A 19,537-nucleotide genomic window follows, 5' to 3' on the forward strand; every position below is an offset into this window, starting at 1 on the left:
TTATTTCTGGGCTAAAATGTCTGATTACATCTGTTGGAGTTTTTGTATATCAGTAACGTACCCTATTTCAGCACTCAAGCAAAGCGCAAGCCTTTTTAGTGCCCCGAGCGAGATTCATTTTTTATTGCGTAAGCAATACTGCGCCAGGATTCAAGCCGTCGCGTAGCTCCCGGCGGTGCCACGGTTGACCTTCAGCAGCAGCGAGGTCAAACAGATGGAGCGCCGTTGCCATAGCAACCGCTTCAGCCGCGCTCCACCAGGCGGCAGGACAGCTACTACTTAAAAAAACTGCGTCGAGGCTGGCAACCAAACCACGGCCTTTGGCATTTGAGGCGGTGATGCTACCACTCCGCCACAAAGGATTTTTTTCGTGGTATTTATTTACATGGTTTTGTACAGAAAGGATATATATACTAAAGTGTGTGTGTTTACACACACACACACAACAAAATTATTTACACACAACCTAGTTAGGCCCTACATGGCAAAAGCATGATATTAAACATATTAGAACTCCTGATGCGCAGTATAACCTTACCGGCCTTTCAGTCCGCCACGAAGGCTCTGGGTTTGAGCACGAATAAAGGCTCATCTAGTGAATGTATGGGTCTCATAAATAGAATAAAATAAAAAATAAAAATATGAAAAAGAACAAAAGTAACAAATTAAAATAAAAAATGTAAAGAAACAGAAATAAAAACCAAAATAAAACCAAGTAAAATATGAAAAATTGAAAATAGAAACATCCATACTGCGCCAGGTTTCGAGCCGTCGCGTAGCTCCCGGCGGTGGCCACGGTAGACCTTTAGCCGCAGCGAGGTCAAACAGATGGAGCGCCGTTGCCATAGCAACCGTTTCAGCCGCGCTCCACCAGGCTCCACGCTGCTTACGCAACTTGCCCGGTTTAACCAGAGCTAAACCTCAGCTAACTGTTTTTCTTACTGGTTTAACACGCTGACCTCACGCCGGGTATTCATATCGGGCACGGCACGACGAGGCCGTCACAAACATCTCTATTAATGGCTGCCTTGTACCACAGGTAAACTTTTTGGGCACTTAGTTGTATAGTCTTGGCGTTTTTGTATTGAGAGTATATTGCAATTTTTGCTGTAATTCAACACTGCTAATTTTTTGCAAGACTCTTTGTTAGTTCTTGTTGTAAGTGGAGTTCCGAATGTTCCGCCTGCTAAATGCTCGTTATTCTTTGAATTTTCCGCAAAAGCACTCTGTTGCTGGCTCTAAAATAGTCGAGACGGGGTAATACGCTACGGTCTCAACAGGTTCCCATGAATGCCAGCTCGCAATGAGTTGGAGGGGTGTCGCCGCGGTGGCTCAGTAGTTATGGTGCTCGGCTGCTGACGCAAAAGACGCGGGTTAGATCCCGGCCGCGGCGGTTGAATTTCTTTGGAGGAGAAATTCTAGAGGCCCGTGTACTGTGCGATGTCAGTGCACGTTAAAGAACCCCAGGTGGTCGAAATTACCGGAGCCCTCCACTACGGCGTCTCTCATAGCATTAGTCGCTTTGGGACGTTAAACCCCATAAACCAAACCAAGTTGGAGAGGTATTTGTCGATGGTAAGCCTAACCTGCTGCTGACGCTATTGATAATGATGCCCTGTGTGTAACGTAAGATGTAATTCCAGGTGAGCACGCCGTGCCTGTTCAGACCATCATGCATGTGTTGAACTTCATGGCGGAGTTCCAAAATGCTGTGGCCTTTGTCTACAACGGACTCCACAATTACGGCATCGCAGCGAGAATTCTCAAAGCAACTAGTCTCCGTGACACCACTACTAAGAAGAAAGAATCGATTACGACCTCATTCACTGCACGCACAGATATCCTATTTTCGGCCTTCGGAGGTATCTCAGAGGTTGGAGTTGTTTTTCTTTTGTTACAGTTGTTGTTGGCTAAATAATTTGTTCTCAAGTTCATTCTTTAGACATAATGAACAGTGCGCTTCCAAGAAAGCAATTAGTGCTGCGTTATCCACCAATATAAGGGTGTTTGCAGATCGCCCGCCAAGAATAGACAGTGTTCCTTACACCGATATCTCTAATTAACCTTCGCGTCTGTGCATTGTAACGCATGACAACCGAATGAGTCTTGTAACGTGTTACGAGCAATTGCTGTACTTTAACTGCGAAGTGCTTGCAGCTTAACAGAATGCTGCGATCGGTGGCAAAGATCGATCCACAAGCAATTTCACAATAGCGAGTTAAATAAAAAACAAATGCCTTTTATTAGTGTAAATCTCCATGTTAGTTAACTTATCTCCATTCATAAGCTCTCACTGAAAGTTAGAGGATGTTGACGACGGAACATGCATTACTCGCTAATGGCCTTCATAAAAGTGCCTTTTAAGAAGCGAAAATATCGGTCAACCTTAGAGACATAGGTCCGCACAAAGGAAAGAGCAATCAAGTAGTCACCCGAGAAAGCAAGTCAACAGTGATAAAGTGCCAAGATCGTAACAGAGCGCAGCAAGCGTCGATTTCCGAATACCAGAAACGAAAATAGGGCAATAACGACATTAAGAATACGGTGATCCTATCGGTTAGAAGCACCGGAGAATAGCGGGATTCCAGAGCACAGGCGCAGAACATTGATCGGAGGGAGGGGAGTTATTATCCTGCTCCTGCGCTCTTGCACCACGCTATTCCCCTACGCCTCTACCCGTTAGGGTCATGCTATTGTAAAAGTTTCTAATATTGCTAGAATTTCGGGCTGCAAAGGAAATTCCCTTGCGGTCTTAATTGTAAACTACTTCGCAGAAAACATGAATAGATATCGCGCTAAAGCAAAAGGCATAGCAGTCCTTTGCGCCAAACATCTGAGGTCTGTCTATAAAAATTATTTTGGGCTCACCTCTATACGACGCTTCCAGAGGTTTCCGACTACGAATGTCTGAGACAGGAACCACGAACAACCGTTCCACATATTGCGACTGCGGATGTCTACCAGATATTTCTTTCCCTCCTACTAAAGCCTGTCGGGAGCCAGCTGAAAAGAATTTTTGTCGCTTTCAAGAAAAACGTTATATGAAAACATCAGGTTACCTTTTCTGGGTAACCTGAATTCTTGATACGCACACACAGTATGTTGATTAGACAAACGTACACCCGGCCAAATCTTTAGCTAGCGTGCGCAACGGCTGCTTTTGAAGCGAAAAGCTTCACTAGAGCCGAGCTTCGCGTGAGCCAAACTGGTGAATTATGCGCATGCGCGAAACCGAGTGACGTCACACGCCGCGCAGGTGGTCGCTCCTCGCCGCTGCCGCAGCCGTCGCCGCCGCCGACTCCGTCGCCTGACCTTTCGGCGCAGCCGCGCGCCATGTGCGTGGCCTCCTCGCTGTCGCTACAACTGCGCGCTTCGCTTCCTCGGCCACCGTTTGACCTTTCGTTGCAGCCGCGTGTTACCGGCGTCGCAGCCGGCAACCCTCCTCTCCGCATTCCTGCGGGCAGTTTTAACCGCGCCGATTTCCGTCTCCTCCTCCGCCTCCGTGCAAGCAGTGTGTGGACGGCCGTCAAACCAAGCATAACTGGAGCTTTTCGCTTGTATATTCAGGCTTAACCAGAGCTAAGCCACTGCCTAATTTTTTCTGCGCTCCTGTACGTTACGACAAAACAATCTTGCGGAAAGCTCAATATTAGTACTGGCTTTGTGATCTTGTGCTAAGGTATGATATTTCAGTAAAATGGCGAGTTGAGCGAGTTGGTACATCTTGAGGAAAACAGCGCAGGAACAGGGACAAGAGAAAAGAAGACGATGGTACAGGCGCTGTTAAAGAAACTCCGTGTGTCGATTCGCCTGATCGCACCACTGACGGAAACACCGCACTTGATGCCTGTCCTGGCCTCATGCTATCCAGAGGCAGTCCTTGAAGAAACGATGCTGTCGCCACCACTCTGATGACATGATTCGGCACATCCTGCTGCTGTGGCCTTTTGATAGGAGAAGAGGACCACATAAGACCTGAACCTCAGCCGGACAAACAGCACCTCTAGCATGCATAAGAGGCTGTGCGTGCGCGACGGGACAGCGCCTGTCCCGTCGCCTTCTTTTCTCTTGTCCCTGTTCCTACGCTGTTTTACTGAAGGTATGATATTTTTATAAGTTTTCTGCGTGGTAAGCTACAGAAGCACGGAAAATGCGGCCGTCGCGCACGCTAGCTAAAGGTTTGGCCGGCTCTACCTGCCAAGTGGTCGCACCCTTCACGTCCGCGCACATTGTCCCTTATTGGTATGTGTGAAAGCAGGTTAATACAACGTTTCTGTGTCGTGGAGACGTTTGCGCACACCAGGTTACCTACTGCGTACGAGCAGTGGCACTAGTGCGGCTAAGCGGACCAGAGCGAGTGCGCAGCCAGGGCCTGATAACGCGGTATACTTCCGCGCTAGTATACCTCTGCTATATCAAGAGCCTGAAATGGCTGCTTTCCGTCGTCCCCTACTTGCAATGTAGCCAGGTGAGGTGCAATTATTTGGCACAAAAAATGTGTTTCAGATACACAAGAACCTCACAGTTGTGTTATCGGCCAAAGACCACGCTATTGAAAAGATGTTCCACGAGAAGCTGTGCTGCTGTTTCATCTTGTACAGCCCTTCGTTATCAAATTCTGAGGTGGCCTGAAATGACTTTCTCGTCCTATTCAATTGCATTTTTTATTTATTCTGTTATGATGTACAGTGAACACGCAAGCCTCCGCTGGCAAACCTAGTCTTTGCGGACGCAGTCTTTCCTGAGCCAAAGACATTACTGCACTGCGCATTGAACCTGACATCGGTCCGTTCTATGCAGCGTAAATGGGAGCCCTAGTGTTCAAGACCTTCTATTGGGGGGGAAAATATATTCTGCGGCATGCACTACTTAAACTCTCTTCTTAGAGGCGCGCTGCACTGAAGAAATCAGTGGTTAATTAGCCGTAATAGGACATTAATGAGGAATATACTGGTTATCTGGAGATTAGAAGCTTCTGCAGGTGTTGCGGATGTTATAAAAGCAATGCTTGACTATGCGCCATTTTTGCTCTTACTTTAGGTTGGGAAAGGCACGGAGGAACCCCGTGGTGCTAAGAAAAGCACCTTCCCGCTGTCTCTGCTGCGTCATCTGCGAGCATGGCACGCCCTACCACCCCTGATGCAGACGCTACTCCCTGTCATTGCGTCACTTTTAAACCTTGAAGAGCTGGCGGCCATTTTTCGTTTTCCTTTAGATGAGTCGGCGGGCCTGCCTCCTTACAACTTCGCGGCGTTGGGACAGGTGTGTAGTGATCATTTAAATTTATTTTACTCTGCCCTACTCACTACTGCGGCAACAGCGGTACATCAAGAAAAAAAAATCTGGTCCCTACGCAAAAAAACCTAATGGCACTTTGAATGCGCGTGTAAATAAGAAAAAAAAGCGTGATATTTGAGAATTAAATGAATATGATGAACACTAGTTTCACTCCGCGGGTTTTTTCGATGTATTTTTTTTACATTTACTTTGTTGCATGCATTACCGCCAGGAAAGCGTGTGCTTAGTACCACCTGTACAGCAAGTTGGATGTGTGAGCAGCTATCTGTACTGAAGACTACAGTAATTTTTATCTCAATGTGCCGGTATAGCTGGCACATATTCTGCAGCATATAATCCTATGCAAAATGCTACCCGTCTGAATGATCGGCGACTGTATTAGGTACACAATTGTAACCTTATCGACGACAGGATTTTTAGTGCGTTGATATATGCCTGTCGGAGGTAGTAATTTAAGCAGAATAAAATCTGACGGATGCTTGCTCTTTTCGCCCATTTCACTGCACTGTAATTTCTATAGAGGAGAGAGGATATAAAACGCTGGTAAGAAAAAAACCACTCAGAATGCCAAGCGGTTTCCCTGGTTCACGTTTGTTAAGGAGAAGATCGCCTTGCATGGTTCTTATGAGAAAAATGATAAGTAAGAGGGTTTTCACCTCATATTATCGGAAAATACAAATCTACGTATCTGCGGCCCAAGTATTTAACTTATTGCCTAGAAATTACCAACGCTACTTTAAATATGTGTTTTAGAGAATGAGAAGTAGTGCTTAACACAAACTCTCCACGTTACCGGGTCTTTTACCGGAGATTGTCTGAAGTTTTTAAAAAATCGACTGCTTGGGTTAGAAAAGCGCTTTTTTCGGCCCAGAATTGTCTGCAGTACCGCATCAGAATACAGCAAATACGAGCTAACAGCAGGCTCGTTATGGCATATTTAATAGTTAACTTTTAAATTATTGCTGCAGGCAGTACTATCTTTAAATCTTTCAGGTCGCCCTAACCTGCTGAATGTTCGTTTACTTGATTAGTGAGGCGAGAGTGGCTCGCTACAAGTAATTAATGCTCATGTCAATTTTTAAAATTTTGAACATAAGTTAGGCTTGGCGTTGATGGGCAACAATTTTTTTCCTACGTCGCTCCAAAATCTATGTGCTTTCAAAAAGCCTGAAGGCAAAGGAACCCCTCAGTTGCACGTATGTCGTCGAAATAGCTAAAATTTGTTCGGCTGTAGCGCAGAGGTTAAATGCCTTTTCGAAATTCTTAGTGATATCGATTTCATTTGCAGTTGGCTATACGCCTCTCAGACGTTAAGGAGACGAACAGTGCTGGTTGAAATGTTCCTCTTCAATATTGTTAACTAGTCTGCTGGTTAGCGCGTCTCAGCTGGATTCTAATGCGCTACGCCACTGACATTTATACGGCAAAGCATACTCACGTAACTCTCAACGCCTATCTTTACTAATTGCAGTTCATCTTAGATGAAACCCCTGATGTTTGCTACTGCAATTTATGGTTGCATCAGAGTAACCCGGCATTCACTACTACTCGACCCGCCGCGGTGGCTCAGTGGTTATGGCGCTCGGCTGCTGGCCGGAAAGACGCGGGTGCGATCCCGGCCGCGGCGGCCGAATTTCGATGAAGGCAAAATTCTAGAGGCCCGTGCGCTGTGCAATGTCAGCGCACGTTAAAGAACCCATAGGTGGGCGAAATTTCCGGAGCCCTTCACTACGGCGTCCCTCATAGCCTGAGTCGCTTTGGGACGTTAAACCCCAATAAACCAAACCAAACTAATACTCGTCACCCTTCTCCGCAGCGCTCCAAATTTCTCTTCTGGAGCACATATCTCTGGAGCGTATTAGAGCGACCTGTAAGCAAAACGCCCCGCAGCGGTGGCTCAGTGGTTACGGCGCTCGGCTGCTGACCCGAAAGACGCGGGTTCGATCCCGGCCGCGGCGGCCGAATTTCGATGGAGGCGAAATTCTAGAGGCCCGTGTGCTGTGCGATGTCAGCGCACGATAAAGAACCCCAGGTGGTCGAAATTTCCGGAGCCCTTCACTACGGCATCCCTCATAGCTTGATTTGCTTCGGAACGCTAAACCCCAATAAACCAAACCAAACCTAAGCAAAACGCTTGGAAACCCGTTGTATAAAGTAGTGCGGCAGTGCATATCGTCCTTCACTCTTTCTGTCTTGAAAAGTCCCCCACGGTGTTTTCCTTTCAGCACGCAGTCTTTCTGCTTTAAATTACACGTGAATCCGGAATGGCCTCTGAGTGGGTGCAACGACATGTACGATGGTAATGATAATAGAAGGAATCAGACGGGATAAGGCGCGTTAGTTAATGACTCAGGGTATATCGCACATCAAGCGAGCGCATTGAATGTGCAGAAAACGTGTTTGTCTTTACCGCATAGCATATCGCAAATACACATGCATAGAAGTAAGTAAAGTTAAGCTAGTTGGTGTTTCTTGAAGGGCTCTGACACGAGAACAAGTTGCAAGCATGAAAGTCTTCTTATTAACACCCAAGTACTCCAGTGATCCAGGAGGCTGCGAGAAAGATTTTGATGCCATTCAAAGCGCTCAGTAAGGACATTGGAATCTTCAGATAATTACACGAGTCAAGGTGGTGCCATTGCTTCATACAGTGAGTCTGGGGAGAAAAAAAAAACATTTTTAAGGAAATGCGTTTCTAGGCTATTGTTCGCCCTCTTTCTTCTTTCGATAAACTTCACTGTTGATGTACCACTGCTTTTTTAAACAATTATTTTTTTTCGGCCCTTTATCTTTTCTCCTCGGTTGCGACATGGCAGCTACCCGTGGTTGTAGGATGTTGGTAGAGATCGGGCTGGTTTGGAAGATTTGCACATAACGCTGCCTAACGCTAAACTACTTATTTTCTGTTCTCTCTGGCAGGTCATCGCGCGAGCACTCGCTAGAAAGGTCAAGGACCGGCTGCGTAATGATCACGAAATCGGAAACAGCTGGAAGCGTCTCTTTGAGAGGATTCATATAAAAGATTCTTCAGCTACTTATTGCGTAGAAGCCAGACGTAACAAAGTAAGTGGGTCCATTTCACTCGGCTTCGAACTGGCGTTGACGGACCTATGCAGTGTTTCTGAAAAACGAGGCGACGAACTCCAGAGCTCTACATGCTGTTTTTTTGGGGGGCGCAAGCTAGAGGGGTGACACAACCATCCGCCTATACCATCCATCTATACCATCCGCCTATACTATCCAGCTACAACCAACTTGATACCCTGAAAGGAATCAGAGACGCCGAAAGAAAAGAAAATATTTATATCTTTATTTGTTTGTTTCATACCAAATGCTGCTACCTCTTCCGTTAAAGTAGAAGGTGGGGAGGTACATCCAATAAACGCAACAGGATTTGAACTTTATTTGAAGCGTTTTCAGTGGGCTAGCTTTATCAAATAGACTTCGCTGAATCTTAACAAATTCTGTGGTTTATATAGGCAGGGAGGAAAATTTATAGACGTCAAATCTTGGAACGCAGGATGAAAATAATGATTTGTACTTGATGAAAGTCTTCGGGTGGCCGCAAATCCAAGCCGAATTTCTCGTTGAAATTATAAGAACATTCCCGCTAAAATATTTAAACCTAGAAATTTTTCAGTGCTTAGCCAATGCTGGTAACACCGCTCTGGAAATAAGTTCTGCTATTAGTTATGTTACGGGCTGCATTTTGTAGCAAGAGGGTGATATAACTCTCAGAGACAATCTCTGAACAAGTTCAAGATTGTCTACGACATATGTCTCAATACATTCAAGCTTGTCTACGAGACTGTTCTTACTTTGGATCCCAAATTATTCTTGTGTTTTCTATAGTTAGCAATAATATTATTACGGGGGAGTTAGCCCAGCAGCAGACGGGACAGGCCGCAGTCAGAACGCACAGAAAACCATATCACCCCTGCACAAACTGCCACGTCCTCGTCGTCGTCAACTGCCGAGCGTCCAAACAACGTCGTCTTCGTATCGCGACTATGCACCGTAACAATATTATTTTATATACTTGTAGCTAGACATCCGATGGCGTATCTTTTGTAGATAGATCGTCAGTCCACCTGCAGTCATGCGAAATTGTAACGCCTAAATTTTTTTTTATTTATTGGATCGTTTTTGTTCAAAGATAATATTTTATTAGGGTATACTGATGCGAGCTTCTCGTTTGACACTCTCACTGATCGGCATATCCAACATTCCTCACCAATCACGCATAATTTTCAAAGAATCATTTGACAGGACCCGGCCTTGCAGGATTTTTTAGACAAAACAGCACGAAATCGCAACGAAATAATCGTACTTTTACGAGAAGGAGGATGTTGTCCGCAGTTTTGGTAATATATAATTTATACAGGACCCAGAGCGGACCCTTGCGGCACCCCAGATGACACTGGTGAAGTCGTAGAGTGCACGACACCTTTTCGTAAAAACCGTGGTCTGTTAATGATATCGGCGCGAATCCACTTGTTAATCTTTACATGGATGCCAAACACATGCAGTTTGTGTAAACGTTTCACAAGGAACATACTTCGAATGCCTAGGAGAAATTTATCGCAATCACATCAATTTTCTCCTCGAGTTTATGGCTGTAGCAAAAGCACCTTCTATTTCAAAAAGTTGTGTTATTTTCGCCTGAGGACAACGGAAGCAACGCTGCTTAATAAAAAATGTCGATGCTTTCAATGCATCGTACAAGAGATTTGTACATTATATGTTGTAATTGGTTACATGCTTGACATACAAGAAAACCCTTTTGTTTAGAACAATTTAATAATAAAAACCCCTCCTGCTCGCAGTATTTTTTTTCTCGCCACAAGCATCTCTGAAGTTTGAAACCACGGTTGTCTACTCATATCAATTTTTCTGCATTCTGATCTGAAACACTGTCCGAAAAAAAAATGCTCATGTCCACAAGGAGCGGAAGACGTCTGAGCAGAAGATTTGAATGAAGAAAGGAAGCTCACATTTCTGGCCGCAAGGCTAGCCGAGCAGACGAAATTGTGCAAATGTAACTGAATGATCTCTAGCCGTATAGAAGGCGACAAAAAGTAGGAAGTACTTACGCACGTAAAACCCTTTGTTCCTGAAGCGACATTCGCTCTCTTTTATTTTTGTTTCATTAGGAGTTCAATATCTTCTAAAGCTTATTTTTACATGCGTCTTCCTAACTAGGCCAGAAAAAAGGAATGCTTTAGCCCCTAACAGGAAATGTACAAATATTGGTAAATCTAGAAGTAGCTATGTTCTTTGCAATGCACTACCTACCAAGAGTATTCTCTACGATGCCGAATTAAATGAAACCTTCTAGATTATATTTATGCTTTACCTAATCACAAGAATACAGCCACAGATGGTTTTGGTATTCTTCTCTTTAGTGCAATACTGACATCTATATGTTTGTTTGTACCTTTAGATTTCACATATTTCTTCTGTTTCAATTCATATCTTTGATGCAGAACGTCACCTGGCGACAGAGAAATTTGGACGAGAGTCATGCCACCGAAGACAAGATTCTCGAAGATATGCTTGCTTTAAAGATTACTTACATCGCTTTCCTCAGGGCAGGACACGTGCATTCCAATGCTGACACTCCGACATTTTCGCTCTCCGGCCTTCACCTCACAAGCAAGCAACTGTTTCTTATATTGCATTGTGCTACCAGGTGCGCCACCAGCGGAAGCCAGGGAAACCACCCTCCTCTCCAAGAAAACCGCTGCATGGTTGTCTACCAGACTTCCAGGCCCTCTATAGGGAGGCCATGCACAGAGCACTTCAGAGACAATGGCCTCAACGAATGTCACTATATATAGGCCGCTCCTGTACCCCAGGCGGACGATTCAAGCGCTTTGCGAATCGAAGTATCAGCAATGACAGTTGAATTTTCGCGCGCACATGATTAAACGGCAATTTTCTGTCATCTGTTCGTGCGGAATATCGCTTTTCTGATTTTGGCAGAGACACACAAGAAGTATTTTTTATCAAATAAAGCACATAGACTTATTCGAGGCCTTTCTCCAATAGGAACAAAGTGTGACCATCATAAATCAAAGCATGAAAGGCCCCTGAAGTCTAGCTGCGAATTACAGTTAGTGAAACCAGTAGCGGGGGGGCGGGCGGTGGAGGCTAGAGAATAGCACACAGAAGCAAGAAAGTAATACACGGTCAAATTTAGGCAAGAAGAACACGCGTGCATTCGTAAGGTTGTAAAAAACTTTATTTGAAATAATTTTTTCATTATTGTTATCACGAAAGAATGTCCTATGCCTTAGGGAGAAGAGAGAAATGCACATGATGCATTACCTCTAATCCTGCTGTCTCGAAAGTACGCTAGCAGGATTCGTAATTCACAGAAGTTTATAGTTCATATGAAAACGGCTTTATTAACGAAAAGCAAGAAGTCGTAGTCTTATATTCTTTAAACAATGAGAGATTATGCTTTCTCTAAATCTGTGAAGACCGCGCTCAGTTACAGAGATGGGTTAGATGGATGGATGAAGATGGATTAGTCACAGATACAAGTATTTTGCCTCTGATGTTGATTTCTTCAGGTGAGATCTCTTGGCGATCGGCCGCAGTGGCTGTATTATGTACTGTAATACACAAAGTGTAATGAAGGTGCATTCTAAGTAACAATAAACTCCTTCCAGCTGACGAAGATTCATATTTACCCCTCCTTTCGAGCAGCTTTTTTTTGAAACCACTGCAAGTCTACTCATCTGGAGAAGAATGTTTCGTTGGTTGCAAAAATATTGTTATCAGGACTATTAATTATATAGGTTACGTTATTCTGGACCTATGCTTTCAACGCTTAATTTGAATTTTGTATTGTTCAGCGCAATGGGTTTTCTTAACGCCTATTCCTACATTACCACATTAGTGCAACCACCACATCACCGTGATGGTGTGGAATCAAAGTTCAGCAAAGTTCACCGTTCATTTCCCGCATGATACTGGAGGCTATTACTTCCGGCAGTCTGACATATCCTCAGCAAGCGAGATTGCGAAGCTGCTCCATCGGCAAGAATGACCTTCATGCTCATACGCGTAACTTGTCTCAAACCAGCGTGAGTCATGCGTTGTCTCCACTTTTAGGGACCAGTTGCCCAGGCACAGTTTTCAGTCTTATTGTTGAACTAAGTTTATTAGCCTAGTGTAATGAATATGCATACAAAGTAAGCGTACAATGTGCACAGAGCACTTCGGTGAGGAAATACGCTCTTGGCTAGAGGCCATTGCGACCAGTGGTCAGGTGAGTGAGCAGGTTCAAAGGAATAGAGCGGAGATTCACGTGCAATGAAGATTTATTTCATAATGATGGTTCAACAGCGCAAACACACAAAGACCAAGAAGGAGACAAGACAACACTCCTTCTTGGTCTCTGTGTGTGTGTGCGCTGTTTAACCATCACTATGAATCTACACCACCTAGCCCAATCTGCAGTTCTAAACATTTATTTCCCTCTCCGCATTTTCCATGGAGGATGCCGGCGAAATTCACATCAAAAATTAGGGCTGCACAGGTGAAACAAGCGAAGACAATACTGATAAATTTAAAGGTATTCTTGCAACCCATGAGAAATGGAATTAAGAACATATCTTTACCGATAAATAAGCTGTTTCTTCACGAGAGCTTCAGACTGAAAATTCTGATCACAGTGCTCAGCACGACGCAGGATTTCCGCAATGCCTCCCCCAAATTTAGAGGTAGTGCCCGATCCTCATGAAAACATTTTAGAATAAAATAAAAAATACGGTCCTGGGCGTTTATGCGACAGCCACCTAAGCTTTTTCCAATTCATCGCCACCATATCTACCTGTTATTCTTTTAACCCTTACCGAACCTTGTTCTCATCACGCCATATTACTAAATGCGTTCTGCTTTCAGTAGTTATTACCTGTTAACTTGGCAATTAACAAAGGTTAAAAATATGCCGCGGACGTTCATTGTCATTTCTGTTCATTGCCACTGCCAGGAGAATGAATAGATAGTGTTCAGAAAAAAGAAAAAAAAGAAGGCTGCTATAAGACATGACGAATAACTGGAAGTTCGACATTTTGATTTAAACTGAAAAAAAAAAAAGATAAATGTACGATGAAATTATTTTTTTTTGAGTGGAGCTGAATCGAAATTGGTCACTGTTTCTGATACAAATAGCCAGCTATTCAGTCCCAGTTACTACAAGTGAGAGAAAGCTAGGAATGGCAGCAGTCGCTGTGGCTCAGTGTTTATGCTGCTCGGGTGCTGACCTAAAAGACCTGGGATCGATCCCTGCCGCGGCCGACGCATTTCAATGGAGTGGAAATGCTACAGGCCTGGATACTGTGCGATGACAGTGCACGTTAAAGAACCACATTTGGTCGAAATTATCGGGAGCCCTTCACTATGGCGTCCTTCACAGCCTTATTCGGTTTCAGACGTTGGATACCATACACCCATAAGAATGCGCCGGAAATAGAAAAAGTGGCCAGGCAATAGTACCTTTGGAATATAGAACCGTAGTTTGGATTTGGAGGCATTATTCCGCAAAATGATACAAGTGTTTTGAGAACGACGGCAGCACTTCCTAGCCATGTGCTGCTGGATTAAGCAGACTTTTTTCACAGCAAATAGGACATTGACAGCTTTTGTAACCGTTACAAACAACCGCAAGCTCGAAACTAGGCATTAACGGCACGAATCTGTGATGTTCTGGATTCAGAAAAGGGTGAGAAACAGTTGGTTGGTTGGTTTATGGGGTTTAACATCCCAAAGCAACTAAGGCTATGAGATACGCCGTAGTGGAGGGCTCCTGAAATTTCGACCACCTGGGGCTCTTTAACGTGCACTGACATTGCACAGTACACGGGCCTCTAGAATTTCTCCTGCAAAGGAATTCAACCGCCGCATCCTGGATCGAATCCGCGTCTATCGGATCAGCAGCCGAGCACCATAACCACTCAGCCACCGCGGCTGCTGAGCAACAGTTAGAATGCTTGCTGTCAGCAAGTCGACCATACGATGCGCGGTCCTCTCGTTTGACGCAGACTGCTGTAAGAACATGTAAACAACATTTTAGAACTAAACCTCCATTTACGGTTTTCCCTCATGGCTAAAATCATTGAATTTGAAATTTGAATTTCTTGTATCGAGTGTACAATTTCTCTCTGGGAGAATATCTCTTAATGGGATCATTCGGGTGTGAACTGCTGCGCCATGGTCTGCTCGTTTAAGAAAATGCGAAGAAAAATTCTACACCAATATTATATTGTTCAACAGAAAAGAAAGAAAAAGCTCGCACCTTGAGAATATTGTTCACCGAAAAGATTCAAAACTTGAGTTCCAAAATAAATGTCAAAATAAAGGCCGCCGAATTTCCAAAAAATAAAAACTGAGAAGTCCTATCTCTAGTTGTAACAAAGTAAAGGCTTCCGTGAATACTGCTCAATATTTTGTCTGAAACTGTCTGCGTCCGCCATAATGCTGCAATTGTAATCCAAGTTTGACATAATAACGGCCGTACAAGCAAAATGTCTTAATTTACATCTTCATATTAAACCCAACGTTGCGCTGTTACTGTGATTTCTTAGGAAAGTAAAATGCACCGTATATCTTAGCGACCAGGAACTTAAGGATTTGTCAAGGCTGCTCGTCTGCACATCAGATTCTCTGAACTGCAGATGGCACGGAGAGACAAAACCACTCTACGTCGTCAGGGCTCTAGTTTCCGTCCTGCCTTGGAAAGCCGTTTATTATGCTGTATTGCAAGAAATATTCATCACCACAATCCGCCTAGCTTTGAATACGGCAACAGAAAGGCTTTTCGCCGCGACCTGCAAGTAGCATCCCCTCTACCAGTCACGACCACCGTGAACACCTGGCGTCAAAACATTCTGGGCCGTAGGTTTCAGCTAAAAACGCTTTTTCCGCTTAGATTGGGCAGAGAGAGAGAGAGATAAAGAGAGGGGGAAAGGCAGGGATGTTAACCAGAAAGGTTTCCGGTTGGCTACCCTGCACTGGGGAAGGGAATGAGGGGATAAAAAGGGAAGAGAAGAGAGAAGGAGCGAGAGACAAAGTCACAATCTAGCAAGCAAGGCAGTCTCTCGGAAAGACAAAACAGTGCCTTATGAGCCTTGGTGGTAGTCGGCTGGTGTGGCCACGGGCCGAGGATCTTGGGCTCTGGGAAAGGGCGGGGATAATCGTAAAATGTTGGGCAGCTTCGGTTCACAGATCCCCAGAATGGGAAGCGGCTGTGTCTGAAATCCGGGACTGGAGCCCGCGGGCATTCCACTGAGAAATAAAAGCTTGTTTGACTTTCTTCGGAAAAGATAGTTCCGGGGGAGCCATGGTGTCTTCTATTGTAGAGCTGCAAGAACTGGCTGTAGCGCGTCCAGACAGCCTGAAAAAATGATAGGGGCTGTGTAGAGATCCCGCCCAAAGGAGCAGACTGCAGGTTCTTAATTCAGGTTACATGATCTGTCTTCGACAAAATGTGCGTTTTTCACAACTCGCGTTCCGCATATACTTTTGACACCGGGTGTACCTACAGACTTTCTAATCGGATGTAACAATAATAATATAAAATCTTTATTTGGCCATTTTGCCGTACATGCTGGCAGGGTGCCGGAGTAAAAACTCCCTGTTACAGCATGACAAAGCTCTGGAGCAACTACATTTTGCTGCAGCACAAGAGGTCGAGAACTACTGTTCTTAACAATGAAAAAAAAAGAAAAAAAGCAACATGATTCAGCATAAAACAGTACTGCAAAGTGAAACGCCACCACAAAAACTACAAAGACCATGCAGCACAGCCAATCACTCAGACCTTTTCGATCAAAGGACGGGTGAGAAAATCGAAAACGCCTAACTAAAAGCATTCGTTTGAAAGGGTTATGCTCTGAAAGTAAATAAAAACCAAGCGAAAGAGCAAGAAAGGTTATTTGTGTGAGAGAAACAGTGCGCTAAACTTTTGTGTGACACATCCTTCAGAATAATATTTTGTTCTTGAAGTAGGGTAATTATTTCTGGCAGCCTGTTTCCTGACGTGTGCGGACCATATGCATTTCGATAGGTTTTTATATTGTAACGTACTTGTTGACGAAGGGGAGCTTTAATAACAAGTGCGAAGACAGACAAGGCCACGCAAGCTGGGGCAGCAAGGGCGACAGACTCCACACGGCGCGAGCCCTTCTTCGTCGTCGTCAGCAGCTATGCGCCACCTGGCAATGCTAGGTGGCATTATTCCCCCCCTTATGAAAAAAGAGCGCTGTCGACGTAACAAAAAAAATAAACAAAAAACGAGCAAAGTTCCGCAAGTGAACCGTTCCAAGACATCAACACGTCTGCGTCACCGAGTATAGTACGCTTTAAGCCGTACAACGTGCACAATGTCAGAGCTGGGCTGTCGGCGTCGGGGTTGCGCAACACCGTCCGGAACCACTTCATAGTTTACGTCACTCACACGCCGGATCACTCTGTAAGGGCCAAAATAGCGGCAGAGCAGTTTCTCGCACAAGCCTTGGCGACGGACAGGAGTCCATACCCAGACTTGGTCACCGGGTTTGTAGTCAACCTGTCGGTGGCGAAGGTTGTAACGGCGCGCGTCGGTGCTCTGCTGTTGCCCGATGTGCACGCGGGCCAGCTGACGGGCTTCTTCAGCACGTTGGGCAAATTGTTGGGCGTCTGGGTCGAGTTGGTCATCCTCTGGGCACGGGAGCATGGCATCAAGCATGCTCTGAACTTCACGTCCGTACACAAGGCGGAACGGTGTAAAGCGCGTAGTTTTCTGCAGGGCGGTGTTATAGGCGAAGGTGACATACGGCAGGACCTCATCCCAAGTTTTGTGCTGGACATCTACGTACATGGACAACATGTCCGAAAGGGTCCTGTTCAATCTTTCGGTCAAGCCATTGCTCTGCGGATGGTAGGCTGTGGTCTTGCGGTGCGTTGTGCAGCTCAGCCGAAAGATGTGGTCGATTAGCTGCGCTGTAAACGCCGTCCCCCTGTCTGTAATGACGTGCGATGGGGCGCCGTGTCGCAAGACGATGTTGTGCATGAAAAACTCCGCGACTTCGGAAGCTGTGCCACGAGGGATCGCCTTGGTCTCGGCGTAGCGAGTCAAATAGTCGGTAGCAACTATGATCCACTTATTGCCGGCCTGCGACAAAGGGAAAGGGCCGAGGAGGTCCATACCGATCTGGTCGAACGGAGCGCGAGGGGCTGTAACGGGCTTGAGAAAACCCGCCGGCTTAAGTGGTGGCGTTTTCCGGCGCTGGCATTCTCGGCAGCTTTTAACGTAGCGTTTGACATCATCAGAAAGTCCAGGCCAGTAGTACATGTTCCGCACTCTGGCGAGCGTACGTGAAAAACCCAAGTGGCCAGATGTGGGCTCATCGTGGCAGGCGAAAAGAACGTCACCTCGGAGATCGGCTGGAATGACCAGAAGGTAAGGTCTATCGCTGCCTCTCGAGTTCTTCTTGTACAAGAGGCCTTGCCGCAAACAGAAGGAGCCAAGACGTCGAGAGAAGTGGCGAGGTATAGCCGTATCGCTACCTTCAAGGCCGTCAATGAGAGGGCGAAGTTCCGAGTCCGCCCTCTGCCGGGTCAGCAGGTCGGAGGCGGTGAGCGTACCAAGGAATCCGCTGTCGTCATCGGGCGCTGCGTCGCCAGGATCAACTGGTGCACGCGACAGTGTGTCGGCATCTTCGTGTCTGCGGCCGGACTTGTAGACAATAGCGATGTCAAATTCCTGGAGCCAGGTGCGAGCACCATCCTCGAGGCTGAAGTAAACGTTCCGGACTTTGGCTGCGTGGTCCCATTGGTTAAACGCAGCTACGCGCTCAAAATGAAGGAGCCAGTCCTCCACATCCTCAAGAAGTTCCCCACGGAACGTCTTGGGAATCCGCGGAGTCTGCAGGGTGTAGTGAGATGGCGCGGCAGCGGCAGTTTGCAGAGGAGAAGGAGCGGCTGTCTCCATGGCGCCGCTCTCTACTAGTCCTACCTCCGAAGGCAGTCCCTGGATCCTCCGACTGAAGCGGTGTACCGGGGTGTCGAGTGGTACAGGGCTGGCGCGACGGCTGCCTGGAGGGGTCTCTTGCATGGGCTCACGGGTACCCCGCACCTCCACCAAACTGTAACATACTTGTTGACGAAGGGGAGCTTTAATAACAAGTGCGAAGACAGACAAGGCCACGCAAGCTGGGGCAGCAAGGCCGACAGACTCCACACGGCGCGAGCCCTTCTTCGTCGTCGTCAGCAGCTATGCGCCACCTGGCAATGCTAGGTGGCAATATTTTAGTTTTTCCGCTTCTTTTTGCGTATACCAGAGTTCAATTTTTCATATGCGTAGTATTTGAAGAAAAGGAGTATGATTAGACAATTCTTATTTAAACGTTCCAGAGAGAAGATAAGGAAATATTTTTAGTATGGGAATTATTTTACTCTTCTAGAAAAGTTTGGTGGTATGGTAATACCCCGGGACGTTCTAGAGAAGATGCGGAATTTTCCATTTTCTTACATGTATCTCGTGTAAGTTTACCTTAGCTGTAGAACCCAAGGCTAAGTCATACTAACTAAGGCGAGATAGTAGGGAACAATAAATTAAGAGCACCTAACTCTTTTGGTACGTGCTGATTACTGTAGAGAAGACAAATAATTTGGGATAATTTTGCATTTTTTGCAATGTTTTGATAAGATATAAATAACTGCTAATGTTTTGAACGCTGGTTCTCCTACTAAAGGACACTGCCTTAAAGATATAGTTGTGCTAAGTGAACTAATTTGTTGTAGACTTGCCTCACTGTGTGTTGTGGATTTCTGCTGTTGCCTTCTAGTAAGGAAGTATAGAATAACTGTTTCTAGTGTCTACACTAATGCTCGAAACAAACGAACCTGCAACACAGTTTATTCTGAGTTAAAATATTTTTTGAGGCAGAAAATTGTGGTTAGCTTTTCTTCTTCTTTTCACATTCAACTCTCGGGCAGCAAGTCGGATATCTTCCCTGCGTTCCCTCAACGACTTTGCATGGTGGTTTGGCCCGAATGGTTCCGCACCTGCGGCAAAAATCCAAAGAAGTCGAATGAGAGAAATTGTTTTCGGGAAAGAGAGGAGCAATTGCCGAAAGCAGAACGTCTCCCTAGAGAGGCTTTTCTTGCAGTCGTCAGCACCGTTCCCATTCCAGCCTGGCACACGGATCTTTAATTTTAAGCACTTGCAGCAATGGTAACGATCAAA

General features: G+C 45.6%; 1 protein-coding gene across 1 annotated transcript; it reads left to right on the top strand.

Moving 5' to 3' along the window:
- The first annotated feature begins 1,687 nt into the window (after positions 1 to 1,687).
- On the top strand, positions 1,688 to 11,138 carry LOC149347168 (uncharacterized). Its single transcript, XM_089585515.1, has 4 exons — positions 1,688 to 1,873; positions 5,041 to 5,262; positions 8,218 to 8,361; positions 10,785 to 11,138. The coding sequence occupies exons 1-4, from the start codon at positions 1,691 to 1,693 to the stop codon at positions 11,136 to 11,138; spliced, it is 903 nt and encodes a 300-aa protein (XP_089441641.1). The 5' UTR covers positions 1,688 to 1,690.
- The last annotated feature ends 8,399 nt before the right edge of the window (positions 11,139 to 19,537 follow it).

The sequence above is a fragment of the Amblyomma mixtum genome, chromosome 4, assembly GCF_055824585.1.
Source record: "Amblyomma mixtum isolate Tamu chromosome 4, ASM5582458v1, whole genome shotgun sequence".
In the NCBI taxonomy this organism is placed as follows: Eukaryota; Metazoa; Arthropoda; class Arachnida; order Ixodida; family Ixodidae; genus Amblyomma; species Amblyomma mixtum.

Excerpts from the sequence above, each read along its gene's own strand:
- LOC149347168 (XM_089585515.1), top strand. The coding sequence starts at position 1,691 with ATGGCGGAGTTCCAAAATGCTGTGGCCTTTGTCTACAACGGACTCCAC. Across the intron at positions 1,874-5,040 it reads CCTTCGGAGGTATCTCAGAG|GTTGGGAAAGGCACGGAGGA; the intron begins GTTGGAGTTGTT and ends CTCTTACTTTAG. Across the intron at positions 5,263-8,217 it reads ACTTCGCGGCGTTGGGACAG|GTCATCGCGCGAGCACTCGC; the intron begins GTGTGTAGTGAT and ends TCTCTCTGGCAG.